Raw genomic sequence first — 26230 nt, 5'->3', positions numbered from 1 at the left:
GCTTGCTGTTTGCAGCTACCGTAAACTGTGGCCCCGCCGTGCCACCCTGCCTTAGAGCCAACTAAGTATAGACTAAAACCTCCAAAATCTGTAAGAAATAAACCTTTCCTTTCCCAACTTTGGGCATCAAGTATTTTGTCTCAGCAACGAGTTAAAAATAACTAAGACAGCACTCACCTACATAAAATAAACATTAACAAAATTGGAAAAGGATATAACCAATAAAGAAAACTACAGGGCAATCTCTCTAATGAAGACAGATAAAAAAAATACTCAATAAGATAATGGAAAACAGAATGCAGCAAATCATCAAGAAGATTATACACCATGACCAAATAGGATTCATCCCAGGGATGCAGGGATAGTTCAACATACACAGATCAATAAATGTAATACACCATATTAACAGAACCAAAACAAAAATCACATGATCATCTCAATAGTTGCAGAAAAAACATTTGACAAAGTCCAACACCCATTCATAATAAAATCTCTAAAGGAAATTGGAATAGAGCTTTTTACCTTAATCTGATAAAAGCCATTTAAGACAAACCAATAGCTAACATCATATTAAATGATCAAAAACTGGAAGCTTTCACTCTAAAATCAGAAATAAGACAAAAATGTTCAATATCACCTCTCCTATTCAAAACAGTTCTGGAAACATTAGCCAAAGCAATTAGACAAGAGAGAGAAATAAAATCAGTAAGGATCGGAAGAAACAAAAGCAATAAAGGTAGGAAAGGAAGAAGTTAAAGTATCATTATTTACAAATGACATGATGCTCTACATAGTTCCATCAAAAAACTTGTAGATTTAATAATCAAATTCAATAGTGTAGCTAGATACAAAGTCAACATTCAAAAATAAACAGCATTACTATACATAAGCAACAAACTCACAAAGCAATAAATTATGGAAACCATACCCTTCACAATAACATCCAAAAATGAAATACTTAGGAATTGATCTAACAAAAGAAGTAAATGATCTATACATTTAAAACTGCAGTACTCTGGAAAAGGATCAAAGAAGATATCAGAAAATGGAAGACTATATTGTGCTCATGGGTAGGAAGAACCAACATAGTGAAAATGGCCCTGCTCCTAAACCTGTTACATAGATTTGATTCAATCAATCAAAATACCATTAGCATACTTCACAGAACTAGACAAAACATTCCTAAAATTCATTTGGAACTGGATGAGACCTAAAATAGCAAAAGCTATTCTGGGCAACAAAGGCAAGACAGAGGGTATCACAATTCTTGACTTGAAATTGCACCACAGTGGCCTCATTTGTGTTGGTGAGAAGATGGGTTTGTCACTTGATACAGAGTTTGCAAACTGAAGCAAAATTCTGCTGAACACCTGAATACAGAAGTGTTCATGAACTGAGGCATTACTTTACTTACTATTTGTAAGTGGACTTACTATTTGTAAGTAGACATGAGTGGACTGCATGACCATTTGGTCTAGTGCATGTGGGATCACCCATGTAAGATCAGGAGAGCGCAAACCCAGAGCACGTTTTTGTTTGAAAACTTCTGCCATCATCAGATCTCTTTTAACTAACTGCCAATAAGGAAGTCTGGCACAGGATGTGTTAGTGAAGACATGTATAGAAGTTAAGGGCTGGGGATATAGCTCAGCAGCACAGTGCCTACCTGGCAAGCGCATGGTCACGAGTTTGATTCCCAGTACAAACGAATGAAAGACAGAGAAGTTAATATGAAAGAGATGTGGTGAGAAGGCCTTATAATTTTCCACCTATCTTGATGGTTATAAGCAGATAAATTCTTCCCAATCTTGGCCTCAGATGCTCATAAACATAAGGGACACATGATCCACAAAACTGCCCACTAACAGTACGAAGTAAGGTTCTGCTCCTTCCCACAGAGGAAAAGTCCCATTTCTGATCAGCAGACTCCTCTATCAATTGATGTTTGACCCTGTATCCCTCCATTTCAATTTGCAACAACTTCCTCTTCTTGAAACCAAGCTGATAACGTGAGTGCCATAGTTGGTTCTGGCATCAGCCTAGGTAGACAGACAGCTGCCTGGTCAATAGCAGGCTGTGACCCTGCATGGTGCTGTTTCCAAAGGAGATGGGTACATCTGGTGGCGGATGAAGGGGAGACCAGCCCACAAGGTAAGCAGGCACCAGCCAGGTGCTGAGGGGCCCAGCGGGACAAAGGCAGAGTGAAGGTTTCTCCTCACTCTAAAGTTGGGTGCTCTCCCTCACCTGCCTGGACACTGGAGTTCTGGGCTCTCTGGCTTCACTGGCATCCCAGGACTTGCACCAGCGGCTGCCCAGGTTCTGAGGGCTTCAGCCTCATTGGGAATCGCACCATTGACTTCCCCATCCTCAGGAACTTGGACCATGATGAGGCACAGGACAGGCACCCCAGGGTCTCCAGCACAAGGACAGCCTGTTGCAGATGCCTTGGGCTCCAAACTACCATTGCCAAGTCCCTTAGAAATCCTTTCTCCCATACATCTTTCTTCTCTTTGGCAAACTAATACAGAAAGCAACGGTAAGACTTTTCTCAAACCATAAATGCTTGCCTGAAAACCTCAGGAGCATAGACAAGCATGACCCACTTCCAAGCATACAAACTGAAAAGTCCTGAGGGCACAGATGCTGTGGCTCCAGACCTGGGCACCTCCAGGTGCCTGGGATCCCACTGAGGCTGCATGGGCAGAGAGCACTACCAGCCTGATGGAGGCACCTGCAGTTTACCTGACCTCTGCTCAGGTCCTTACACAGTACTCAGCACCCACAGCAGCTTCCCTGGTCCATCTGCACAGGGGATGTGAGCTCAACCCAGGCCACAATGAGCTGCACCCTGCTGGCCAGCCCAACTCACCTCGTGCCCACACAGACTGATGTTGAAGAAGTGGAAGTATTTGGTCCCTTTGGAGGTGAAGCTGGGGCCATTCATTAGGGAGCCCACGCTGCTCAGGTTGCTGAAGTCATAGTGCAAGCTCCGGTTTTCTTTCTCATGGTAAAAGAAGCAGTCACTGTAGCAAACTGAATGGTCCTTGGTTTGACAATGAAGAAACATATAGAAACAATATTGCAGGAGAGAAGGCTTTAACTCCAGCTAGGATATGTTTCCAAAAGGATCTAGATATAAAGTAGGTACTCTGGTAATTTTTAGTTCTACATTACTGTGCTAATAGCTCTAAACTCTAGATTTCTCTAGAAAAAACTCAGAGGATTCAGATCTTTTAGTAAGTTACTCTTGAGTAAGCTTCTTACAGAAAGGTATTTTAAGGAAAACAACAAAACTACTTTCTCCTTCACCCAGTATAACATTAATCTTTGTCTTTAAAACTTTCTTATAACCTTGGCTTTCCAAATAACTCCTACAGCCAGCCTGCAGTAGTTTGCTTGGCGTACTGTATGTCTGTGGTGATTTGCAATTTCATAGCACATATGCAGTGCTCAATAGAGGTAAAAGGAGGGAAAACAATGAAGGGGATTAAAAGGCTTTTTTTTTCAGAATACACAGCAGCTCCACAGCTTAAGGGGGTCCTGGAGTCCCCCTGTCAAAGCTGGCTTTTGTGGGGCAACACCACGCAGTCACTCACCTGGCTGCTCCTGCTCCCAGGCCCGCAAGGAATACACGCCTCCTTGCCGTAGACCTGGTGGGTGGACAGGCGTGTGTCGGGGGGACACTCCTGGCACTGGTTGGCTTCCTTCTCAATGTAGTGGCCTGGGGGGCAGGGGACACACGATGAGCCCGACTGCTCAGAACCCAGCGCACAGGTGCGGCAGGAAGACGCCACCCCGTCAACTGCATTACTGGCTGTGATGGAATAGATCTTCACCACATCCTTGATGAACCGTCTGTTCTAGAGAAAGAGCAGAAAGAGGTGACTCCTGCCTGGTCTGCGGGCCACAACACACTGGCTCCAACTGATGCCACCAAATGACAGCCCGGAAGTGTATAAGTGACGATGGGTGACTTCAACCCTATTTGATTCTTAAAACACAAAAATACAACAACAACAAAAAAACCCTTACACCTTGCCATAAGTTTTTCCCACCATAGTGGAATCCAGGAACGGTACTCCAGGAGCCATGAGCTGGATCGCACATGGTAGAAACTCAGCTCCTTCACATGGGAAGAGTGGCTGCCCTGACTGAGGAACAACTCCATCCCCTCACTGCTGCTCAGGTTCGCATCTGTACTTAAGGGTACCCAGGCACTGAGATCAGCAGGATGCAGCACCCGGCGTCCAGCACTTAGGGGACCCTGGAGGACTAAGACCAGTGACACGGGCAGCCACATAGCTGCCTGCACCTCCTCTGCTCTTGTCCTTGCCTGGTCATCGTGTTCTGACTCCCACTGACAGGGTGTGCATGCAGTGGGAAACAACAGCCTGGCCTGGCTGTTCCTTCTTTGGACAGAGCCAGCCAAGGCCTGATTTTCATCAAACAGTGGGCAGCACTGTTCAAGCACGGTTTATTCCAGACTGCCTGATGCTTTCTGCCTAGGCAAAAAAGAAAGGACAGCAATGAGGGGCATCTCTGCATGTGCCCTGAACACTCCTGGAGAACTAGAGTTGAGGAACTCTAGGGAAACTTCCTGCAGCCCGAGGAGGAGAGCCACAGCACCCTGCAGGCCCCAGCGTGCAGATCACTTTGGCCCAGAGGACTTGCCTTGCTCTCATCTTGAGAGTCGTGTCTATGCAGACCACAGAAACAGTCCTGCTAGTACTGCAACCTCTGGAGCAATTACCTTAGGGCAAGGCCAGCGCTATTCTCCAGGGAAGGAAAAGGACATGACGCTGTGTGTCCACCCCATCAAGTCTACATGCACAGTCTCTAAAAGGAGACATTACCATTGTGACAAAGCAGAGCGCCTAGTGCCACACATGCCCCTGAAACAGTCAGACCATTCAGACAAGGAGGAAGAGAGCTACCATCTTCCAAGTCTCAAAAAGCTTCAAAGCAAAATTTTAGATAACTACAAAATTAGATTTTCTCTTAAGCTTCGAGGAATTATTTATGTTCAGAAGTTAGAATAACTCAAAATTATACTGAGCCATTCCATTTCATTCTTACTTCAACAAATACAAAACGCACCATTTTCACCAGAATTGCCCCCATAACGAATGACTGCACCCACAGGGTCACCCTGCCCCTCCACACGGGGGCACCCACTGCCTGGCACTTACGTCCTGGCCCTGGCTGGTCCTCTGGAAGGCCCAGGTGAATGTGAAGGTGGCGTTCTTGAAGATGAGGTGAGTGTATGCTTGCTTCTCTTTGGTTCCACCCCATGATTCCACCACATTGGTGCTTTTTCTATTAATATCCTAGACAGCAAGGAAGCATGAACAGAGCACAACTCAGTGCTGACACAGGTGCACTCACGACACGCATGTGCTCACGTGAAGAGTAAGGGTTGCGGGGTCACGACACTACCGCGCAGCACAGGAACCCAAGTCAGGGCACGTGTTAGGGCTGGGTTCTGTTTGCTCGTGTTGTGTGTGCGTGTGATTCTAGCTTGGAACACAGGCTCAGAAGAAAAGATACAAGTCCTTAACTCCTCATGGAATGCTTCCAGAATTCCTACCAAATGGAAAAGCTTTCCATTTTTATCGTTTTCCTTCAGAGTCTGACAGGCAGCTCTTGCATAGAAATCCTAAACTCCCCCTGAATTATATGCTTGGATTCTAGAGCTGGGTGTGGTGGCAGATTCCTCGAATCCCAGTACCTGAGGCTGAGGCAGGAGAATCACTGTGAGTTTGAGGCCATCCTGGGCTACACAGTGAGTTCAAGGTCAACCTGAACTGCATAGTGAGACCCAGTCTCAAAAAGGCAAAAAATAAGTAAATTAAAATTTGGATTCTACAAGCTTACCTAAGGGTGGGCTAGAAAAAAAAATGGTATTTACTACACTCTTTGGTATTCAAAGCATTGTACGTTATTTAATTTGGCAACTCCAAAACTCCAATGAGAAGACAAAATCACGCAAAGTAAAGAAAATTCTCCTTATAAAGACACAAAGTTCTGGGATCAATTTGCCAAGACAATGCACAGCCCCTGCCCTGGAGACTGCCAGTCAGGTGAGGGGAAACATTTACACAGTCAAAATGGGGCTGTTTTCCCAAAGGGCTTAGGGGTACAGGAAGAAGCAATTAACTTTACATAAAGGAGCAACAGAGCACCTCCTAGAAGGCAGGAAGTCTGGGCTGCCCTTGGAGCACGAGTGGGAGTCCAGAGAGAACAGCAAAGGAAGGAAACGCCAGCTCAGCTCATGTGGCGAGGCTGGGTGCACCTCAACACTAGCACTCAGGGAAGGGTGACACGGGCACACTGCTCTGCTCCCAGAGGCTGAGAAGCACTAAAGCAGCCTGGGGATGTGCAAAGGAGACTGCTATGTCCCAGCCTTTAGCCTCTGCCGGGCTTGCTGAAACCCAGACCTGCACCCCGCCCATTCCTGAAGACCAGGACAGCCTCGAAATGTGTATTTCTGACACTCATGGTTTGGTGCGGGCTACTGACAGTGCTGGGCAGAGACCACAGGAGAATCACTGCTGCAGGCACCAAGAAGTCGCCACCCGAGACAGCAGGTGGCTCCTATGTTTACAGTGTAACTCTGACAGCAGCAGTGGATGAGGGCGGAAACCAGAGGAAAGGGGTTACTGAGTGGTAGAAGGGTAAGGAGACAGGAGTCTGAATTCCAAAAAGGGCCCTGAGTTGGACCCAACTGGGGAAAGAAATGGAGGCTGAATTGGGAGAACCAAAGATGCACGTGTGATGTCATGGACAGACGAAGCAAAGATAACCAGGATCTTCTGCTGCTGGTGCTATGAGGTCAATACTGTTCTCAGAAGAAAGCAGTCTGCCTTTATTTACACTGTCAGTGATCTCAAGTGCAATGTTCCTACCTCCACACCCTGTGTACTACTATGCAGGGACTGGTAGTGGGCTGCTAATAAACTACTAATGGGTCACTAGAAAAAAAAGCCAGTGGAGGAAGTCACCACTAGTTGGAAGGTTAAAATTTAGCCAGCAATCTCCCAAAACCCACAAGAAGTCCCAGGAAGCTGAAAAATGTTGTTCTTCTCAAGCAAGAGTTTGGAGTCTACAACAAGTCTAGAGAAGATGGCAAAATTATGGCCTGATTGTAAAGTCCTTTGTCTAAGTGAGTGACATTTCACAAAAGTTTCCAGTCTTCCTGAAACTATACTTTTATTATTTTCTGCCTTCACTCATTAATTCATTTTCCCCATGATGGTTTAAGTCAAAGAATGGTTATTAGAGCAGAATTTCATTTCATCCTGCTGGTGCCGGATTTCAGGAAGGAATTCTATAGGCTGATATTCCCGGCCTGCCTCTGTCATGAGCACAACAAATGAATGCTTTCTCTCTCAACTTCGCTGCACCATTCTTAGTGACTTCTACAGACATTATGCAAAATGTTCTTAGAAAGTTTTAAAGATAGCAGAAGAGATGGGACCTTATGTCGAGCATAAATCCACACTTGAAAGACAGTGGCAGAGCTTGGAATCTGCCTGGGGAAGCGGCTCTCCACTCACCACCATGAAGTACAGGACACAGTCGGCAGAGCACAGCATCTCGAAGACAAACGTTATTCTCCCCAGTTCTGAGCCTGTGGCTCCTGTCAGAGACGTTGGAGGTCTGTGCGAATGATTAAATTGCAGTACTTATGATCTAAATACCACGGGGAACAAAGTGAAGCCTTTCTGTCAAGCTGAAAACCATGCTCCCCTCTCCCATACCCTACCATCTCTCCCGTCCAAGCCTAACCCTTCTCCAAGGAGCCCTGCCTGTCCATGGCTCTTCCACCACTACCAGCCCTCCCAAGGCAAAGGCTACTATGGATCCCAAACAGGAAGAAACTCCTGCTGAAGAACTTGAACGCGGGGCCCTGAGGCAAAGGAAGATTAACAAATGTGTAATGCACTGCTTATAGACAGAGCTGGGATAAAAAACAAACCCTACAGTCAACCTTGACTGACTCATTAGCAAACAGGAGCTATGATTACTATAGCTTTGGACGCTAAAACTCTCCAGCTTAGTCTAAGGCACAAATAGCCAGCATGGTCATTCGCAGTCACTGGTACTTCAGCTATGGTTAAATACATCACTTCGCGACTGCTCATTTCTAAGTACGCTGTCATATTGATACCTTCTGTAAAGCCAGTGCTACTTCATCTATTTCTGGGGGGAAGCTGATGCAAAGATCCTCACAGAAAAGAAGCCAAGTGGGTTTTCCTTACTTAAACCCTGGGATGTGCAGGTTTAAGATGAGGTAGTCGTTATCAGAACCTCCAGCTCCACTCTGGATATGATCTCCAGCTACCTCCCAACCTAGAAATGACAAAAGCCATTTTTATTAATAAAAATGTTTTTAATGATTTCCAAAAATCCTTTTAAATCAAGCAAAAGTAACATGCAGAACAGGGATTTATGTTCATAGTTATCCATACTCCAGAGGAGCTCCAGGTTCCATGCAGTTTTAACTGCAGCAGAGCTGAGGCCCGGCAGGCAGCCCTGCACTCACCATTCATCCCGTCACACTTGGAGTTGCCCACGTTGAAACAGGAAGTTTTCATGTTCCCGGGAAGGACATTCCACCACTTGTACTCAAACCCCAGGGCTGGCTCTGTTCCCGCAGGACAGGGTCTGCACTCTGCATGACAGGAGGAGCATCCATCACACTGCCCATACCTGGATACCTTCTCCTTTTCCTCTTCCTCCTCCTCTGCCTCCTCACCTTACACACCAAGGCACCTATTCCCACGGGAATCAGGAAGTTCCTCCAAAGCAATCAGGAAGGGACTTCTGGACGTGTACATGTGGGTGCATCTGGCATTCTTTGCTTACTGCTTTGCAATAGATGTGCACATACTCAACATATTGGAAAGGGATAGCTGATCCTTAAACACTTACAAGTGAAATTTAAATTTTGCTTATCAATATCCAAAGGCAAATGCTTTGCCTTAAATCAGTGTTATACAAAATTACATTAAAGTAGCCACCCTTGCACCCTCAATAGAATATGTGGTCTCAAACTACATTCTTCAGTCTCTATGAGAAAGTTATCTTCTAAAGAGTTCTTCCATAAGAATGGCTTAGAACATGGTACAGCAGCCCAAGCAGACGTCTGCTGTGCTCTAACGCATGGCTCGCCAGAGACACCCTACCTACCCTTTGTGCCATCTGAGTATGTTCCAGGAGGGCAAGGGTGACAAGAGGAGGATCCATTATTGTGGAATCCAGGGTTACAGGGAGGACAATCCTTCTTCTCTCCAGAAGGGGGCAGTCGAATAGCATCTGTGAGGTCCTCCCTGCAGATTTTGGGCTCTATCCATTTGTACATTATCTGTGTCTGGAAAAAACCAACCAAGCAAACGTCACATAACATTCTCATAGTAAGGATGTAAAGCTGACAGCACACAAAATATGTACACAGTGGCAGAAGAGGGGTTGGCCGCAGAGGATCTGAAACAGCAATGACAAAATTACCTTGCAAACAACTATAGCCAAGCTAACGGCACCCTCATATCCCCTCGGGAAACCCCTCTCTAACGCGGATGATATGGTCACTGCCCATTTCCTCCTGTCCATCATTCACTCTGCCCCAGCTTTGGCACAGGGATTTATCCTTCTCATCTGAGACCACACGCCTTGCTGGTCTCCTCCGCTTGGCACATATCACCATGCCTTGCACACAAAAGCAAAACATTTTTATTCAGAGACAAAACTGAGCTTCACATTTTGATCCTAATAGTTCATCAACAATGACGCGTGCTCTCTGGGTCTTTATCTAGCCCTGACGTGAGACTCACAGCAACTCTGAAGGTTCCAGAACCCCAGCCATGGCTCTAGACTCATAAACACAGACACCCTTGCCTTCAGGACACCCCCCAACCCACCCCCACACACTCGCACAGGCACGCATCCCACATGGAACAAGAGCAGAGAACAGAGATTTAGCCAAACTCAACTAGTGTTGTCATCAAATTCTCATTTGAAATCAGAAATACAGAAAAGGTTAAAACAAAAGCACTATGTTCCGTGAGAAAAAAAGGTATTCTAACGCAAAACAAAAAGCAAGCTTTCATAACACAATGTAACTTTTTAAATAAGACTAAATGTCCCCTTTCTTAGACACCTAACCTGCTGAGGGTATTCACCCTGCCAGAGGAAGTGTCCTATAAAAGCTGGAGAACAAGTTCAAGAGATTCAGTATTGCGGCTTCCAGTCAGCAGAGAATCAGTACTGCAAGCCCACTCAGCGTTATCTCGAGGTCAATGAAGAGTAGACACCTCCATGAGGAGGGATGTTAAGACAACGTCTTAAAGGTAGAAGTCTTGCAGAATTATAAATAGTGTGCTTCTTTTTGTAACCCTCTCTCCACACTGATGCTGTGCTCCCGATGCACTGCCACTCCGGGAGCCCAGGCTCCTGAGCAGCCAGAAATTTACCAGATGTCCATTGAGCAGGCTGCCAAAATTGCTCATCGAAAGGCAATACAGAGGTCAAAGAATCTAAACAAATAAAACGGTGCTGTAAAAATTCTGACTTAACAAGTACAGAACACAAACTTCGATTTCTAGTTAATACCTGAATTTCCCAAGTAATTCTGGCATTGATTCAAGGTGTGATCTTATTCTATGTCCTTGGGAACAGCTGGTTTCCAGGTGGGACACAGACCACCACCACGTAACCTCCTGAGCCTGGGGAGGGGCGTATGCCAACCTCACATTTGCACCCACACAAGCACCCGCCCAAAAGTCATACAGGGCTGGAAAGTGGAGAAGCTGCACCTGTGGCAGGATCAGTTTGGAAAGGATAAAACCAGTAAACTACACAAATCCACTTTGAGATGCCATCTAGCTACATGATTTCCAACAGGAACAAGCAAGCTGGGATGAGGAAACGAACAACAGACACCTTTAAACACAGAAACCTGAGGAGTCACATTTCAAACACTGCAGAGCAAGCTGTGTTTACACAAAGCTGCTCGCCTTACAAGTGCAGGCTGTCTGCAACTCTCTCATGGGGACAGATGCTTCTCTATAGCTGCCTGGGAGACACAATAATCAATATTTATGAAACCTCACACCAGATGGCTCCCAGAGCAGGTGAAACACCAACAATCAGCTCATTCTGGGCCAAGTTGAAACACAATTGTGCAATGTTTTTATGAAACCAAAACTCTAGCAGTGTCAAATTTTATTGCATTTCTATTAAGATTACAAAAGAGCAATTTACACTACTTACAAAAGCGTGTTTATGCTAAGCACGGAATCAGCACACCAAGGGCCTAGTGGAGCTCAGGGCAGAGCACTGCCTGGCGCCTACAGGCGCTGGGTTTGACCCCATCGCAGGGGAAGAAACGTGGGAAACAAGCAGAAGCCAATTCTCAGGCCAAACAAAATCTGAGAGGATATGACTAAATTCAGACAATTTCTGAGGCTGGATTTGTCCACAGCAGCCTGGCTTGTTCCGCAGAAGTCACTGCACGAGTAGGAAGGCCTGTGGCCTGGCTTGGCTCGGCAGCACCAGATTCCACCTGCCGGCACCGACACCTGGCCCAGGTCTGCCCAAACACTGATCTCCCCAGCTTGGACTCCCACCTGCAATGCAGGTCAGCAGTGCTCCTGGGACAAAAGCCCAGGAAGACTGTGTGGGTGGGGACTGTCTTGGGAAGGAAACGAAGGAGGGAAAAAAAACTCTGACTCTGTGCTTGCCAGTCCTGAGACAGCTTGGCCCCTGCTTCACACTGCTGGGAGTCAGGATCCCTGTCCAACTTCTGAAAACCTCTTAACTTTACTTAGCACAAGATTTCATAATTATTCCAAGTGTGGAAGCAAAACTGTCATTGTGCTCTTCCACCAGTGAGGGATTCCTGTGGCTCACGGAGGAGAAGCCCCCATCACTACCCACTTGGATCCACACATACCTCTGCTGAGGCTTAGTGTCCAAAGTAAGTAAGTCAAAAATCTTGCTGAAAGCTGCTCACTACCCATCAAAAATGACCCATCCCTTTGACTCCAGCAAGTCAATCTGAAACCACCTTTAAGACTTGCTTTTGGAACACAGTGGCACATGCCTATAATCCCAGCACTCAGGAGGCTGAGGCAGGAGGATCACTAGGAGTTTGAGGCCAGCCTGGGCTTCAAAGTGAGTTCAAGTCTAAACTATATAACAAAACCCTCTCTCAAAAGACCAACAAAATAAAAAAAAAATAAAAATAAAAAAAGATTTACTCCACTCTCCCCCAGTCCCAGAGCAGCTCAGGAGGAAATTCAGCATCTGCGTTTTGGGGGAGGCCTCCTCATCCCTCCGAACAGAGCTGCTTTTTTCTCTTTGGTAAGACAAATCTTGGATCCCTTAGAAATCTTTTTTGCAAATGAATATTTTCTCTTTTCAGCTATTAGTTTGAGTTATTTTCAGCTATTAGTTTGAGTTACTTTTCTTATTGAAAGTGATAGTTGTACTTCTTAGCATTGAAATTTCTCACTACTTTAAATGAGAATGTACTCGCTCTTAAGCATTCAAATGAGTATTTGTTTTATGATTAATAAACCCAGTGATGCACAGTTAAGTCCTAATTTTACAAATATCTGTCTGTCATTATAAGAAGGACTGCAGGGGACAGCTGCTGTAACTTCACTTTTTGTGGTGACACCGGCCCACACAGGCAAACTCCCTAATTAAGGGACTGGCGGGTTGGCCCAGGGTTCATGCACATATCTTTCCTCTAGATGTCATTTGCATGGTAATTGGTACACATTTTCTAATACAATTACACAGCAATCCATGATAACAGAATTAGCCTAGGCTGTACAACTTCTATGGCTAGAACCTGAGTAGCCAGATAATTAAACAAAATGACAAGGTATTTCCAGCCTCTTAGCTGCAGTATAAAATCCAAAGCCATGCTCTTCCTGACATAAATGCAGCAGTAACTCATGGAGCACTCCCCTCGTGCCCACACAGCTCGTATATTCTCACAGCTACCACACTGCACTGCCGACCCACTGTACAGGTGAAAATGCCGAGGCTTACAGACATCACATAACCTGCCAACAGAGCAAACAGGTGGCAGATCTGGAAGTAAAGCCAGCACAGGAGCCTGCACGCCTGACCCTGAGATCTCCTATGGCCTTTGTAGACACATGTCACGAGCAAGGTCTTCCGTGAGCACCCGGAGAGTGAGTGGACAGGGCAAGGGGCAGGGCAGACGATGCGGGGGAGTCAAGCGCCATGGGTACCTTGCCTTCCTGGTCACAGGCTGTGTGGATCTGGAAATAGTCCTTTGTGGTGCAGGGAGGGCGCTCCGTACACTCGCTGGACCCTTCCTCTGCAACACAAAACAGCATCTCAGAAGCCGGCCACCACCTCTGTGGCTCGAGGAAGGGGCGAAGTGAAAAATCCTGGCCAGAGCAATTTAGGTGGATTAATTCTCCCCAAAGAAAGCAAGGATCTACATTTCTAATTCCCGTGGGAAAATAAGGGTTTCCCTGAGCATATCATGGTTTCTCCCAGAAAACATACGATTTCTTCCATGATCAGCAAACACTGGAAATCTGGAAAAATTAAAATTAAGTACTCTCCATGCCAACATGCTGTCTGAAAGTCGACAGTGGTTAGCTGATGGAACACACCCATTGCACTTACTTGCGGGGCACAGACCAAGTGTAAGCCACAGACAGCAGGGGACACACAGGAAGGGGTGACTGAGGCCACGTTCGCCCAGCACTTGGTGACCAACCACTATGGCCACCTTGTGCTGACCTGCGACCTGGAGCTCTGGAATACGGCACGGGGGTGCACCCACCTGAAAACTGGGAGTCCTCGTCACAGCGCATGCACTCCGTGGCGCCCTTCTCCGAGTAGGTGTTCCGGGGACACACCTGGCAGCTGAAGGCACCTGGCTTGCTGCTAAACGTGCCAGCCTTGCAGGGGAAGCATTCGGAGGTATAAGCCACCCCTGTGTGCACACGGGAAGAGGGCATGCAAGGGGAACCCCAGTCAGCAAGCAGCTCACTTCCACATGAAAGCGCCCTTCACAGGACAAGCCCTCACCCCCGCCCCTAATCCAGCACCGTGAGAGTACTGCTGTGTACGAGCGACAGACACACATCATGTGAAACAGGAGAGGTCAAACAAACATTTAACATGGGATTCAACAGAGGTAAAGCAACCACCTGACTTACAGAGACAGCTCCACGCACTGATGCAGGAGGTGGCACAGGTGCCCACAGCATGACCCATACTGCACTCCGGTGGGCCTCCATCAGAAGTTCCCTTTCCTTCCCCCGAGCTCCCAAATTCCCTAAATCCTAAAAGGCCTCAGAAATGACTTGGCTCTGGTTTATAATTCCAGCTTTGGCCAGCAGATGTCCCTTAACTAATTCACTAATGTCACAGGAATAAGCACTCAGGACATACTAAGATACAAGCAATCTTTACTAAAGAAGAACATCTGCTCTAGTTAAAAGCATCTTGAATTGAGGACAAAGCCAGCCAGTGTGGATGGGCTCCCTACTGGGGCAGAAAGGACCCTGCAGTCAGGAGCCTGGCCCTTTGCACTGGTGTTTAAGGTAGGGGGGACCAGACATCCACTAGCAGAGTAGGCTGATGCCTGGCACCCTGGGCACTGCACAAATGTAAAACTGGCCACTACGAACACAAAAGCTTTTACTTTAAGGCATCTAAAGTGATCCCCTCACTCACTTCTTCACACAGAGTAAAAATTCACTTTAAGGGTACAAGGAAAAGGGAAATCAAAATGAAGCTACTGGAAAGTAAGCCAGGGCCTCTGGACCCGCGGGATCTCTCGTGGGTGTTCCTTACTTTCTTCTAAACCTCTGAGCCAGGCAGGCCACTTTAAGGACTGTGCTCAACAAAACCGGCTGGACAGGGGGCTGGCTGCTGACCTTCAATGGTGATGTTTTTCACTAGCACAGGCTTGACAGCTTTGGAGCCCATGAGGATGCCAGTGGTCCTCCAGTAGAGGATGTTCGTGCCCGACTTCAGCATCACCTGGGGAGAGATGAAGAATGCACAGAGGAAGCTCCTGGTAGCATGTCCCTAGCAACCGCTCCCACCCTGCCCAACCATGCCCTCCCAGGCCAACTGGGCGCCACAGCCAGGCCCTGTGCTTCCAGCCGTGAGCCACACAGATCACCGATCGCTGTGAGGTTCCTGGGCCCTTCACTGCTGACACGGACTCTCTTAAAATCCACCCCCCAGCAACAGCACTGTTCCTGCCGTCACTCAACTGAAGCTTCTGACGCCAGGTTTTGCATGACACCCAGTCCCACACTGCCCTGCAGTGAACACTCCTCTAATCATGAATCCAACTACTTTATCCTTACACAGAGGGCAACCTTAATTCTTGCCTTCTCCTCCACCATCTTCCTCTACGCATGCCCCACCCGGGCAAACTGTGCTGTAAAAGGATGAAGGCCACCCCAGGATGGCGGTACCCTAGGCAATTCCTCTTGAGTGAAGGCAGGGTATCTGTGGGCAAGGGCGCCCTGTGCTGTCAGGGCCCACCCGATGGGGTCTTGATGTGTAGACCCCAAGAGGTGCTGGCACTAACCTCACGCACACAGATGAATGAGACCTCTGAGAGGACACAGTGATTCTCCTCTCCAAGGGAGGCCCCTGCTCCAGCACAGAGGCCAGGACTGTGTGGCTCATTCCAATAGAGCTCAGGCTACACTGCAGGCACCACAGGCCTTGCCCACACATTACCGTGCTTTGCCCAGTGAGACTGCCCCCACTTCTAGGAGAAAAAGCTTCAGCTGTGAGAGGATTAAATGAACAACCTAGAGAAACACAAAAGCTGAGGCAGAGCTGGGTTTCAAATCCATGTCTTCCTCCAGAGAAACACTGCCTTGGATAATGACAGGCTCCAAGGACCCTGTTATCTGGCAGTCCTGTCTGCCTTGTGAAGCACACAAGGTCTTCAGATGACCAGAGAGGCAGGGTTTTGCCCAACAGGTGGCAAATGCACATGAAGCAGGTCAGGGCTTCCAATGGGGGAATTTCATCAGAATCCAGCCATCCAACAATGGCAACCACACAGGACTCAATGAAACAAGTCTGAAAATCACTCAATGGACACTGCAGAAAAAGCTACAGGAAGAGGAGTCAAGGTCTCCCCAGTTCCAAGGCCCTGGTCCCACTGCCTGTGACAGGCACATCTGTAAACCCCCAGGTGAGCTGCAGGATCCAGTGCATCATCCCTAACATCTCTCCTGCCAGGGCTCCCTGTGGCCATAGGGGAGGGAAATGGGTGTGGGGGTAAAGCCAACGGGAAGGAATCCGTGGGAACTGGGAAAGCCAAGGTCTAGAAAATGAACTAAAAACAGGACTCAGGGTTCATGAAACTTAAAGGCAACTTCTTGTTTAAATGAAGATTTCCTTAATAGAAAAACTTGCCCTTTTTGTTCACTTAAAATATACACTTAGAAAATGTTAGGAAGAGAAAGGAGGAGAAGGAGACGGGGTGGAGGGCAGGAAGAGTGGACTCACCGAATGCGAGCCCCACTCTCCGCTATCCGTGAGCTTCACCCACTTGTCGGTGGCAGAGTCCATGTCCCGGCACTGGTCGTTCTGAATCTACAGGTCAAACACAGGGCTCCTGGTGAAGCCCTGAGCCGAGGCAATCATCACACCATGGCAGCTGGGGTGCAGGGTGCCCTCTACGTGTCCCAGCCACTGTGCACCCCGAGACCTGGCCCAGGAACAGCTGCACGAGAGAGACCCCAAGAGCCAACTGGCTGTTAATAAAACACCAATCCCATTAGGGAGAGAGAGGGGACAGCTGTGACCAAAGTCACAGGGAAACCGACCCAGCTGATCTCCATGTTCCAGTGGCCTGCGCTCACCGTGCAAGTCCAACAATGAAAAACAAAGACAGGTGATTTTTATCTTTGTGGCAGCAAAATTTTGAGTTAGTAAAGTGGGCTTTATTCAAATTCCTGAGGACTTAACTCAAATGTGCAGCTGAGCAGTAATGACCAAAGTACTGACTTTTATTTATGGATAAATGTTAATCACTTGGTGTGCCATTTCAGGTATCTTGAGTGTTCAACACTTTCTAATTTCCCAATAACTCTTCCAAGATACCAAGGGCTTAGGATGCTACTTTTCCAGTTCTACAAAGAACAGAAAGACTTTGAAAAGTGAGGCTGTCTTTCCAGTTCTGTACAACACCCAGTACAGCACCATCACTGGAGACAGCCATTCCTCTCCTCCAATCATTCTGCTGCCTCCCTCATCCCACTGACCAATGCGCAGACATTAAAGCATCTCTGTGAGAGACACTGTCTAAACACGCACTGGACAGGTCCTCTTCCCTCCTGACACCAGAGAACATCTGCCCGTGTTGGGTTTGCACTCCGAGAACAACCAGCACGTTAAGGTGGCTGAGTCACCCGAGGCTGGGATGGACCCTGCATGCCTCTGCCTGGTGTGCAAAGGAGCTGAATCCACACACCCTGAGCTCCTGCGACAGCCATGCTGTGTTGGAGACTGAAACAGGAGCAGGTGTATCTTGGTCCAAGCACTTACTTTCTCTAGGTGTTTCACCCTTTTTAAAAAATGGTATGGACGAATAAAAGTCCACACAGCTCTGAAACTAAATATTGCTTTCGATTAAGAGCTCAACTACATCTTTCAGCCTTTGCACTTCTCTGTCCTGTTAACCATCAGGACAGTAATTGTCAAGTACTAGCTTCCTCCCCACCCCCAGTCAGTCAGTGCAGGGGGGGGGGGACCCAGAAAATGTTGGCAAAAGCAGCGGAATCTGCCAGCCCTTTTAGGCTACTTCTAGAGGAACAGAGGTGTCCTTAAGAGGAAGCAAAGAAGCAAACATCAGCTTGAAGTGCGCTGACAGCAGCTCTGGGGCCTCACTGGGCAACACAAAGCTAAGCCCTGACTCCAACCTTCAGACAGTGATCTGCTTGCTCTGTAGTTTTAATGACACTTTAAATGTCTCAAGAACTGGAGAATCATTCATTCTGAGAAGTGTTATGCAACGAAAATGTAGTTCGCCCATTGCTTAGTATCTCAGACGCCTTTGAGGCATCAGTGCGAGGCTCTCGGAGCAGCAGGGACAGGAGGGCCAGCCTCGCTGCTCAACACCATGTGGGGACCAGACCCGAGTCTCTGAGCTCAAGCTAAGGCTCACATCCTACAGAAAACGCCATTGCCACTAAACTTCTGATTCAGGTGCTCTCCTTACTGAGGGTAGGCCCTGCATGCCAGGGTTAGCAAGCCTGAAAACACCTTGGCCACTGAAGCCGAGAAACAAACACCCTCTCAGCTTAGCATGGTCTGCGTGGACTAATGAGACAGAGCTAGTGGTTACCCTGTGGGTTTGCTATTGTGTCCTGTCCTGAGCTCCCGCTATTTAATTAGGCCAGAAACACCAAGGGTTCCTGATCCTTGTAGACTTCATTAAATTCACAGAAACCACAGGCATAGGGCCACTTCTGTTCTTGAAATAACTACCTATGAATACACTTGAATAATTCTAGTCAGTAAAACAATCTTCTCTTTGAAATCCTCAAAGAAAAAAAACATTTTAAATGAAAACTAAAATTAGCGGAAGTTTTTTTAACAAAATGCTTTGTGGCATTTACAGCCATAAAAAATGAATGTAAAATGAATTTGGGGGAAAGTACTAGCCACATGGTCTAAATAAAATCATCAGATGGGCACAACACGAGGTGACAATGTTGCATTCTCTGCCACAGTGGTGCAGAGGGCTAGAACCCTGCAGGAAAATTAACTCGCTTTAATATTAATCTGAGGCAGAAAGTGGATCGTGGGTTAAGGAAATTTACACGAGGGCCAGGGATACAGCTCAGCAGCACAGCACCTGCTGTGCAAGCATGAGGCCGTGGGCTCAATTCCCGGCACCAACAAACTAAAATACAATAGATAAACGGTTTTTTTAAAGGAAAATCTCCATAAATGTCCCTTAAAAAGAAATTCCCTATGATGAATATGATCATTATGTGTATCTTAACTGTAACAATAAACTTAAGAAAGAAAAGAATATGGAAAGCCTTACAAAGAACTCAAAGAAGATGTTGTTGTCGACATACTGGTACTCAAAGAAGACGTAGCCAGACTTCTTCAGGTGCACGGCGTAGATCAGCGACACCGTGCAGTCATCACGATTCGACTCGATGTAGTTCCCACGCGGGGTCCAGGAGGAGCTGAGGAAACAATGCCCGCCAGGCAGGGGTCACGCCAACGCCTGGCAGGGCCATGCCAGCATCACGCCAGCACCACGTCAGCACCGGGCAGGGGTCAGGCCAGCACCTGAGCATCAAGGCCACACCTCTGGCCACAGCCCTGAAATGCTTCAGGGCGCCTACACAGCAACGCATACCGGAGAGACCAGGATCTAACATCTCAAAAGTGAATTCCATTACTGAAAAGTCTTATTTTTTATGGCATAGGACTTCTCAATTTTGTAAGGCTGTGTGATCCATTTGGTATTAAATCGCTATTTTTTATAAAGCATTTGATCACCAACAAGGTGACCACTATTACCATGAGTAAAATTGTTCTATGAAACAACACTCACATTTTACTTATATCATACACACGCACATGTGCACACATACTGCAAATATATGGAAAACAAGACAGCCCCAGCAATGGTAAGGAAATAGACATATAACACTGTTTTCTCATACATTGTTCTGCAAGTCATGGATCATAAGAATTGAAACTCTTGTGAACTATGGAGTTGGTTTTTAAGTTCCTAAATCTTGTTATGGTTAGTTTTTTTAAAATTGATTATTTAAAAACAGTACCATCGTATTTCAGGGTTTATGACATGTTTCTAAATACAATATCCACAGATGAGGATGTAAATGTACCAGTACTGCTACAGAATTTAACATATGTCAAAGCACAAAGTCTCTGTCCTCAGAATACGAGTTGCCATTTCCACCCTTTACAACCTTAGGGGAGGAAAGATGCCCTAAAATATGTTTTTAAAAAACCACTAGCTGCATTGGAAAACAATTTCTGAGTTGTACTTTTTTTAAGGTTTAAACTTCTGGTTATCAAAAAGCACCCTTAAAATAAGCAGGCAGGTGGCGTGCTGGTGCATACCTGACCTGTAATCCCAGCACTCTGCAGGGACTGAGCCTAGGTGGCAACGTGACGACCCAGTGGGATCCTGTCTCAAAATCAGAATAATTTCAAAAAAGGAGTGGGGATGCTGTGCAGTGAGAGGGCCTGCTGTTTAATCCCAAGTACTGCAGAAGGCAGGGAGGGGAAAAGAGGAGGAGAGGAGAAGAGGAAGGGGAGTGGGGAAGGCAAAGGGCAAACCCCACAGATTTGGAGGACACGGGTGTGTGTACATAGTGGAAGTGCACATTAGGCACAAATACTCCTGTCATAACATACAAAGAACTTTCCTGGATCCGTGATTAGCTCTGATATATGACCCAACCAATTAAGAAGAGAACATAAGGTCAGATGGGTAGAAAAAGGGAGAGAAAAAGAAAAGTGGCAAACTTAGAGATTTACATTGAGACAATTTCACCAGGGAGACTGCTGCTCAACAGTGAGTTTCTTCATCTACTCCATGTAGAAAAAGAAGCCATATCGACATTTCCTGCCCACCACAACAAAGATCACAGTCCATGCATCCTACTGGCACCTGACTCTAAAGAACTATGTAGCAGAGCACAGAGTAGGCCAGCACTCACCCTGCTGTTACTCATGATGATCCCTGCCAAATTCACGGATGTACTGAAAGCATTAAGATCCTTGAGGGAGCGCTAAGAGCACTGAGAAAGCACCAAGAGGACTGAGCAAGTACTTACAAGTACCAAGGAGCACTGAGAGAGCTGGAGGAGGCCACTGACCATGGCAGCCTGCACTTCCTCAAGGCCATGCCTACAGCTGTATGAAGCCCTCTTGAGAAGCCAGGTAGATGCCACCACTGCTCTCAGAACCACAGAACTGTGACCCAGTCTCATGTTGTCATAGGGAAATAAAGCTTTGGAACTCAGTGGGAAACATGCAGGAGCCAGGTTCACTGGGCAGGAAGGGAGGAGAAAGGAAGAGTGGAGGCCTGGGGAGGCTCCGGCAAAGGCTGGCAGCAGCGGGGTAGATGCCTTCCAGCCGGGCTGGGCATCCCCACACCCTCAGACTCTGCAGAAAGAGGGGAGGAGCTCCTGGGACAGCTCTCCTCCAGTGAGAAGACAGCCCGGGACCTGAAGTTCAGCCCTCTCCACACAGCCACCACAGGAGAACAGAAGGCGGCAGCCCAAAGAAAAGCCCAGCTTTGTTTTTTGAGGCCATTTAACAATCTGCAGAGTTGTCAAGGGAAGACCAGGCCCACTCCAGGAAGCAAGCCAAAGTGTTCCCCCTTGAGCCCAAGCCACACCCCCATGGGGTGCATTCTCCCCTCAGGAAAAGGATCCGAATCCACCCTGTAACAGCTGAGAAAGGTTGGCAGCACACCCGGACTCCAGGGCACTGCTGTTTCGAGAAAGGAAACGTGCTTCCCTGACGGCCTCACTACAGCTCTGCAGACAGCACCTGCTGCACACACCGAGGCCTTTACCTCAGCCCCGTGAGAATGCACCAGTGCACCTCTGCAGTTCTGGTCCTCGAGGCCCAAAGGACCAGGGTCGGGCTCGGATCCCTCCTGGAGTTCGCCATCCTGCCCCAGCCTCTGGCCTCTTACTTGCTGCAGCTGTCTGGCCTGCTGTCCAAGGGGCCCAGCACCGTGTCCATGAAGGTGGCCACATTGGAGAACCCAGCTGGCAGCTCGTCCCACTCGTCGAACTTGATGCCGCTGCCCAGGGAGTAGGAGCCCTCAGCGCACTTGCTGCACACCTGGTTCCGCATCTCCAGGTACTCACCGGAGCCACAGGAGAAGGCTGCAAGGCAGAAGGCGACCTGTAAAGCCTGCCCAGCGCCACTTTCATCTTGCCCCGGCCAACCTACTCTGTTCAGCTCCCCCTGCCTCAGCCTCACTTGTTATGCCCAGCACGTTCCTCCATCTGTCATGCTTTTCCTTCCTGATTCTCCGCCTGGAGCCTGGCCCTGGCTCCACAGTGTCCCTGCTCTGAGGACCTCGTCCCAGCCCACTGCAGGCAGGCAGCTGTCCAATGGCACCTTCCTGAGACACCGCCTTTAAGCACTCATGGAAGAGACACTTAGTAGGGGACCTGTGGGTTTCAGCTTTTTAAAAAGTCACAAGTTAGACATCCCAGTTGCATCTGCCCATGCTGGGTCCAAATAAAATGCTAATAGGGTACAAGAGAACTCAGCATGAGGCAGTGCAGGAGGGCAGTGTGCCAGTGAAGCAAGTCACTTCCACTCTGAAGCCGAAGCCCATGCTTCCAAGGCTCACAAACTGGCAGCCCACAGCCTCAGGCAATCCCTGGGCCAGGTTCCCTGCTCCCCCCATGAGCTCTACCCAGAGACGGCATCTACTTCCTGCCAGGGCTGTCTGGGTACCAGTGTCTCCAAAGACATGGCTCTGCTCAGGGCAGTACCACGACTGTGCCCTAGACTAGGGCTTTCTAACCCATACCAGAAAAAGGAGGGCAGAGTGAAATGGCCCAGTATCCCGATGCAGGGAAACAGCCTGCCCAGCAGAAAGTAAAGCAGAGCGCTCACACTGCCAATGGCCCCTCTCTTAGGTTACAGGGGAAACAGAAACAGCTGATGCTGAGCAAACTAAAGAATCAGCTAAGCCCACCCGTGTCCAGTGCCTTAGCCACTGAATCGAGTGCATCCCTTCAGAAAAACGGTGATGCCGTGCGATGACTTTCAACATCTGAATCAACATCCACAAACCGAGAAAACTTCAGACAAGGGTCAGGCAAGCGCTGTACACTGGCCTCAAGGGCAAAACTGTGGAAGGAGGAGAGAAGACACCATCCTGGCCAGGCAGTACCACTTCCTAACTGCAGCCTCGAGTAGTTCTGCACCTCCCCAACCCTTGCTTCTGTCCCTAGAACAGGAGATGATTCTCACATCGCTGCCTCATCAGGCTCCACCGGGAAAGTGGACGTGAACTGGCTGCCACAGCACCAGCACTGAATAAACAGTCTCCATGCGCTTCTATTAGAACTACCTGGATGGTCACAAAGAACTACAGTTATAGGGGAACTTCGACTGTTTCAGAGGCATATGGGTCTTCAGAACCGTTTCTTTAGTATGATAAATAGTATTAGAAGTTATAGGGTAGCATTACATTAAATCGAAGCTCAGCAAACTATAACCTGCAGGCCAAGTATGGTGTTCAGCTTGCTTTTATCAATAAAGTTTTATTGAAACAGGGCCACAATTTCCTTTATATATTGGCTCTTTTTACACCGTAATAACATAATTGATGCAAAAGAGAAGCTTGCCAAAGAGCTGAACATAACTCCAGTCTGAAAAAAATAAAGTGAATTTGGAATACTATTTCATCTGGAATCCAAAGCTGAACTTAATTTATCATTTAATTTATAATTAACATGAATTAATGCATCAATAACTTAAGAATATTTTATGTTATAGTAAGAAACTATAAAAACTAAAAAGAAAACATGACCCTCCTCTGTTGAGCACATTGACTTTGCTTCAGTGTTCACCACCCTCTAACATCAGGAAGCAGACTCCATAGGAAAGACGGGGCCGAGAGACAAGGTGACTGAGAACACCAAGTCCCTCTGACAGGAAGTCCTGCACTCAGTACTCCGTGGACACAGGAAAGTGCTGTTCACAAGAGTTCAGCTGCTGAGATCACTGAAGGACTGGACCCTGAGCCACTGCTTCAAATGGGGTCCAGCCTCCACACACAATCAGCACCAATCTGACTGTGTGCCCCCTGCCTGGGTGGGCCTCGCCCCCACAGGCAGCGGGCAACTGAGCGACTAACTGACCTACTGACTGACCTAGCCAAGGCAGCACTACACCCTCACCTCTACACAGCAGGGCGCAGCTGGGACATCAGCATGACCTTGGCAAGGCTGCTGGACATGGCAGGACAGAAGTGCCCCATCAGTAAAAAACGAAGATGTTAAAACTATGGTGACGCGCAGACCAAAAAAGAGTCGCTGGGTACAGTTTGACAGGTGATGATGTCACTGGGCCACAGTAAGTAGCAGCAAGGTTGGAGAGCCAGGCGTGTGGCACACACCTGCAATCTCACTACTAGGGAGGCCGCAGCAGGACAGCGAGTGCAAGGCCAGCCTGGGACGTACAGCCAGCTCCCTGTCACATGAGAAAATTTCAAGACAGCCAGAAGAAATCAAGTTCCCTGGGTTTAATCTTAGCACCAAAAAATGAAAGTGCTTTGTGAATGGGCGCCGATCCCTGCAGACAGAGCATGTCCTCTGGTTCTGTGGCAGCGGCCTGCGCTGACGGTGCCTCCCTGCCCCAGCCTACCCCCAGCACCCATTACCCTGTATCTCCTGGGCCACTGCACTGTCAGCAGACATACTAGCATGCACTCAGAACCAGTGATGCTCACTCGGCTGCTTTGCCAGGTTCTAACCTGGCCACGTTCCGTCTCACCTGGACAGGAGCCCTGGCCAGCCTCACACATGCTCCTGCTGGCCAGGCACCCTCCCCTGCTGTCTCTTGCCATGTGCAGCTCCCATCTGCCAGGCTCCACTCATCCACTGTTCTGCTGCTTCAATGTGGAATCAAATGCAGAAAGGCCCTGCAAACTGAGGTCACACAGCTGTCCCGTCTCCTCCAGGAGTGTCAGCTGCAGCTGTTAAGCTTACACTCTTCAAATATTTTGAACCAATTTTTAATATCGTGAGAGTTAAAGGCCCAGCTTCACTCCATGTATGGGGACATCAGTTTTCCCAGCACCCTTGATTGAAGAGACTATTCCATTCCAACTGTGGTTTTGGCATCTTTGTCAAAAACTAACTGCCAATCAATGAATGGGTTCATTCCAGACTCTGTTCTGCTTGGGCCAATGTGTCTGTTTTGGGCTGTACGTTTACGTAAGTTTCCTACAGAACCATAGAAATCAGCCTGGGGTCCTACTGCCTCTTGGTTCAGAGCCTGGTCCTTAGGATGGTGTTGCCGCTCAGTGACCATGGGGGAGCACGGCCACTGTGAAGCTGGGGTGCCCCGCCTCCGTCTGGAGACTCCGGGGAGGGCCTGGTATCTACCGGACGATCCTGGTGGGCTTTATGGTCTGCAGGAAGCATGGCCTAAGATCAGGAGCGGACTTGGGGACCCGTGCACCTGAGCCGGACTCTGCTCCTCGCTACACAGCCCATGGTGGCCAAGACGTTGCAAGGGGAACTTGAAAGAGCTATACCCTGAATGCATATTTTTAAAAATCTCATCAAGCAAACCAAAACAGTATTTTCATGAGAATTTCCATTTTCTTTCATTTCCAAACTGTATCATTGACATCAACAGCTATTACTCCACCAACCACCATTTTACTTTTGCGGGGGGGGGGGGACAATACTGCAATGACAGTTGATGATCCCCAGCTCTTTTTTATTTTATATTTATTTTTGAGACAGTGTCTCACCAAATTGCTATGTGCCAAGGCTGGGGTTGGATTCTCCTGCCTCAACCTCCCAGGGTGCTGGGATTACAGGTATGTCCCACCACATCCAGCTCATCTATTAAATTTAAAAAAGAACAACTTCATCGAGGTACAATTGCCATATAACATGCTGTGCATATTTAATATATAATTTGATGAATCTGGAGGTAAGTATTCACAAACCCAGCCCCACAGTGCATGCTACAAACCTACCCATCACCTCCAAGCTTCTTCTCACAATCTGCGCGTGTTTTTCGCATGAAAAAGCATTCAACATAAAATTACCTTCAGGAAAAATTAAGCATGAAACAGCATTGCTAACCACGGCAGCATGCTGTAAGAATCCAGGACGGTTCCTTAGGTGTCACTCAAGCTCGGTAGGCCCTAACTACCATGGCTTGTCCTCTCTCCCAACCTCTGGAAACCACATTCCACGCTGCTGCTGGGTTTGGCTGTTCAGACTCCTGCTGTGAGCTGCATCATGCAGCGTATGTCCTTCTGTCTGTCTTACTTATGATGTCCTCCAGCTTTACTTCCCTTTAAAGGGCCCATGACGTGTGCAGGAAGTGTACACTGAGTCTTCTCACCCATGAGACTTGTGATGGCCACGCAGGCTACTTCCGAATCAGGTGACTGTGGGTAACTTTGGCAGTACTGGAC

General features: G+C 47.8%; 1 protein-coding gene across 12 annotated transcripts in view; it reads right to left on the bottom strand.

The window, feature by feature from the left end:
- The window catches only part of Elapor2 (endosome-lysosome associated apoptosis and autophagy regulator family member 2), a 117236-nt gene that overhangs the window by 25426 nt on the left and 65580 nt on the right, over window positions 1-26230 (bottom strand). For 2 of the 12 annotated variants that reach the window (XM_003469790.5, XM_063237288.1), the window contains 13 exons: window positions 21737-21932; window positions 19091-19238; window positions 16543-16629; window positions 14937-15042; window positions 13835-13987; window positions 13269-13357; window positions 9193-9373; window positions 8546-8674; window positions 8262-8352; window positions 7557-7659; window positions 5190-5327; window positions 3597-3860; window positions 2870-3043 (listed from right to left, as the gene is read on the bottom strand). In XM_003469790.5, coding sequence (XP_003469838.3) covers window positions 2870-3043; window positions 3597-3860; window positions 5190-5327; window positions 7557-7659; window positions 8262-8352; window positions 8546-8674; window positions 9193-9373; window positions 13269-13357; window positions 13835-13987; window positions 14937-15042; window positions 16543-16629; window positions 19091-19238; window positions 21737-21932 — 1859 coding nt within the window. Of the gene's footprint in view, window positions 1-2865; window positions 3130-3596; window positions 3861-5189; window positions 5328-7555; window positions 7693-8261; window positions 8353-8545; window positions 8675-9192; window positions 9374-13268; window positions 13358-13834; window positions 13988-14936; window positions 15043-16542; window positions 16630-19090; window positions 19239-20867; window positions 21193-21736; window positions 21933-26230 lie in introns of those variants that run through there. The other 10 variants (XM_063237275.1, XM_063237282.1, XM_063237268.1 and 7 more) reach the window with 10 other exon arrangements.

Source organism: Cavia porcellus, unplaced genomic scaffold, assembly GCF_034190915.1.
Source record: "Cavia porcellus strain 051 isolate PalLab524CR breed Dunkin Hartley unplaced genomic scaffold, mCavPor4.1 scaffold_2, whole genome shotgun sequence".
NCBI classification, from domain to species: Eukaryota; Metazoa; Chordata; class Mammalia; order Rodentia; family Caviidae; genus Cavia; species Cavia porcellus.
Note: the sequence above shows the minus strand (reverse complement) of the source record. Positions and strands in the feature narration are given on the sequence as shown.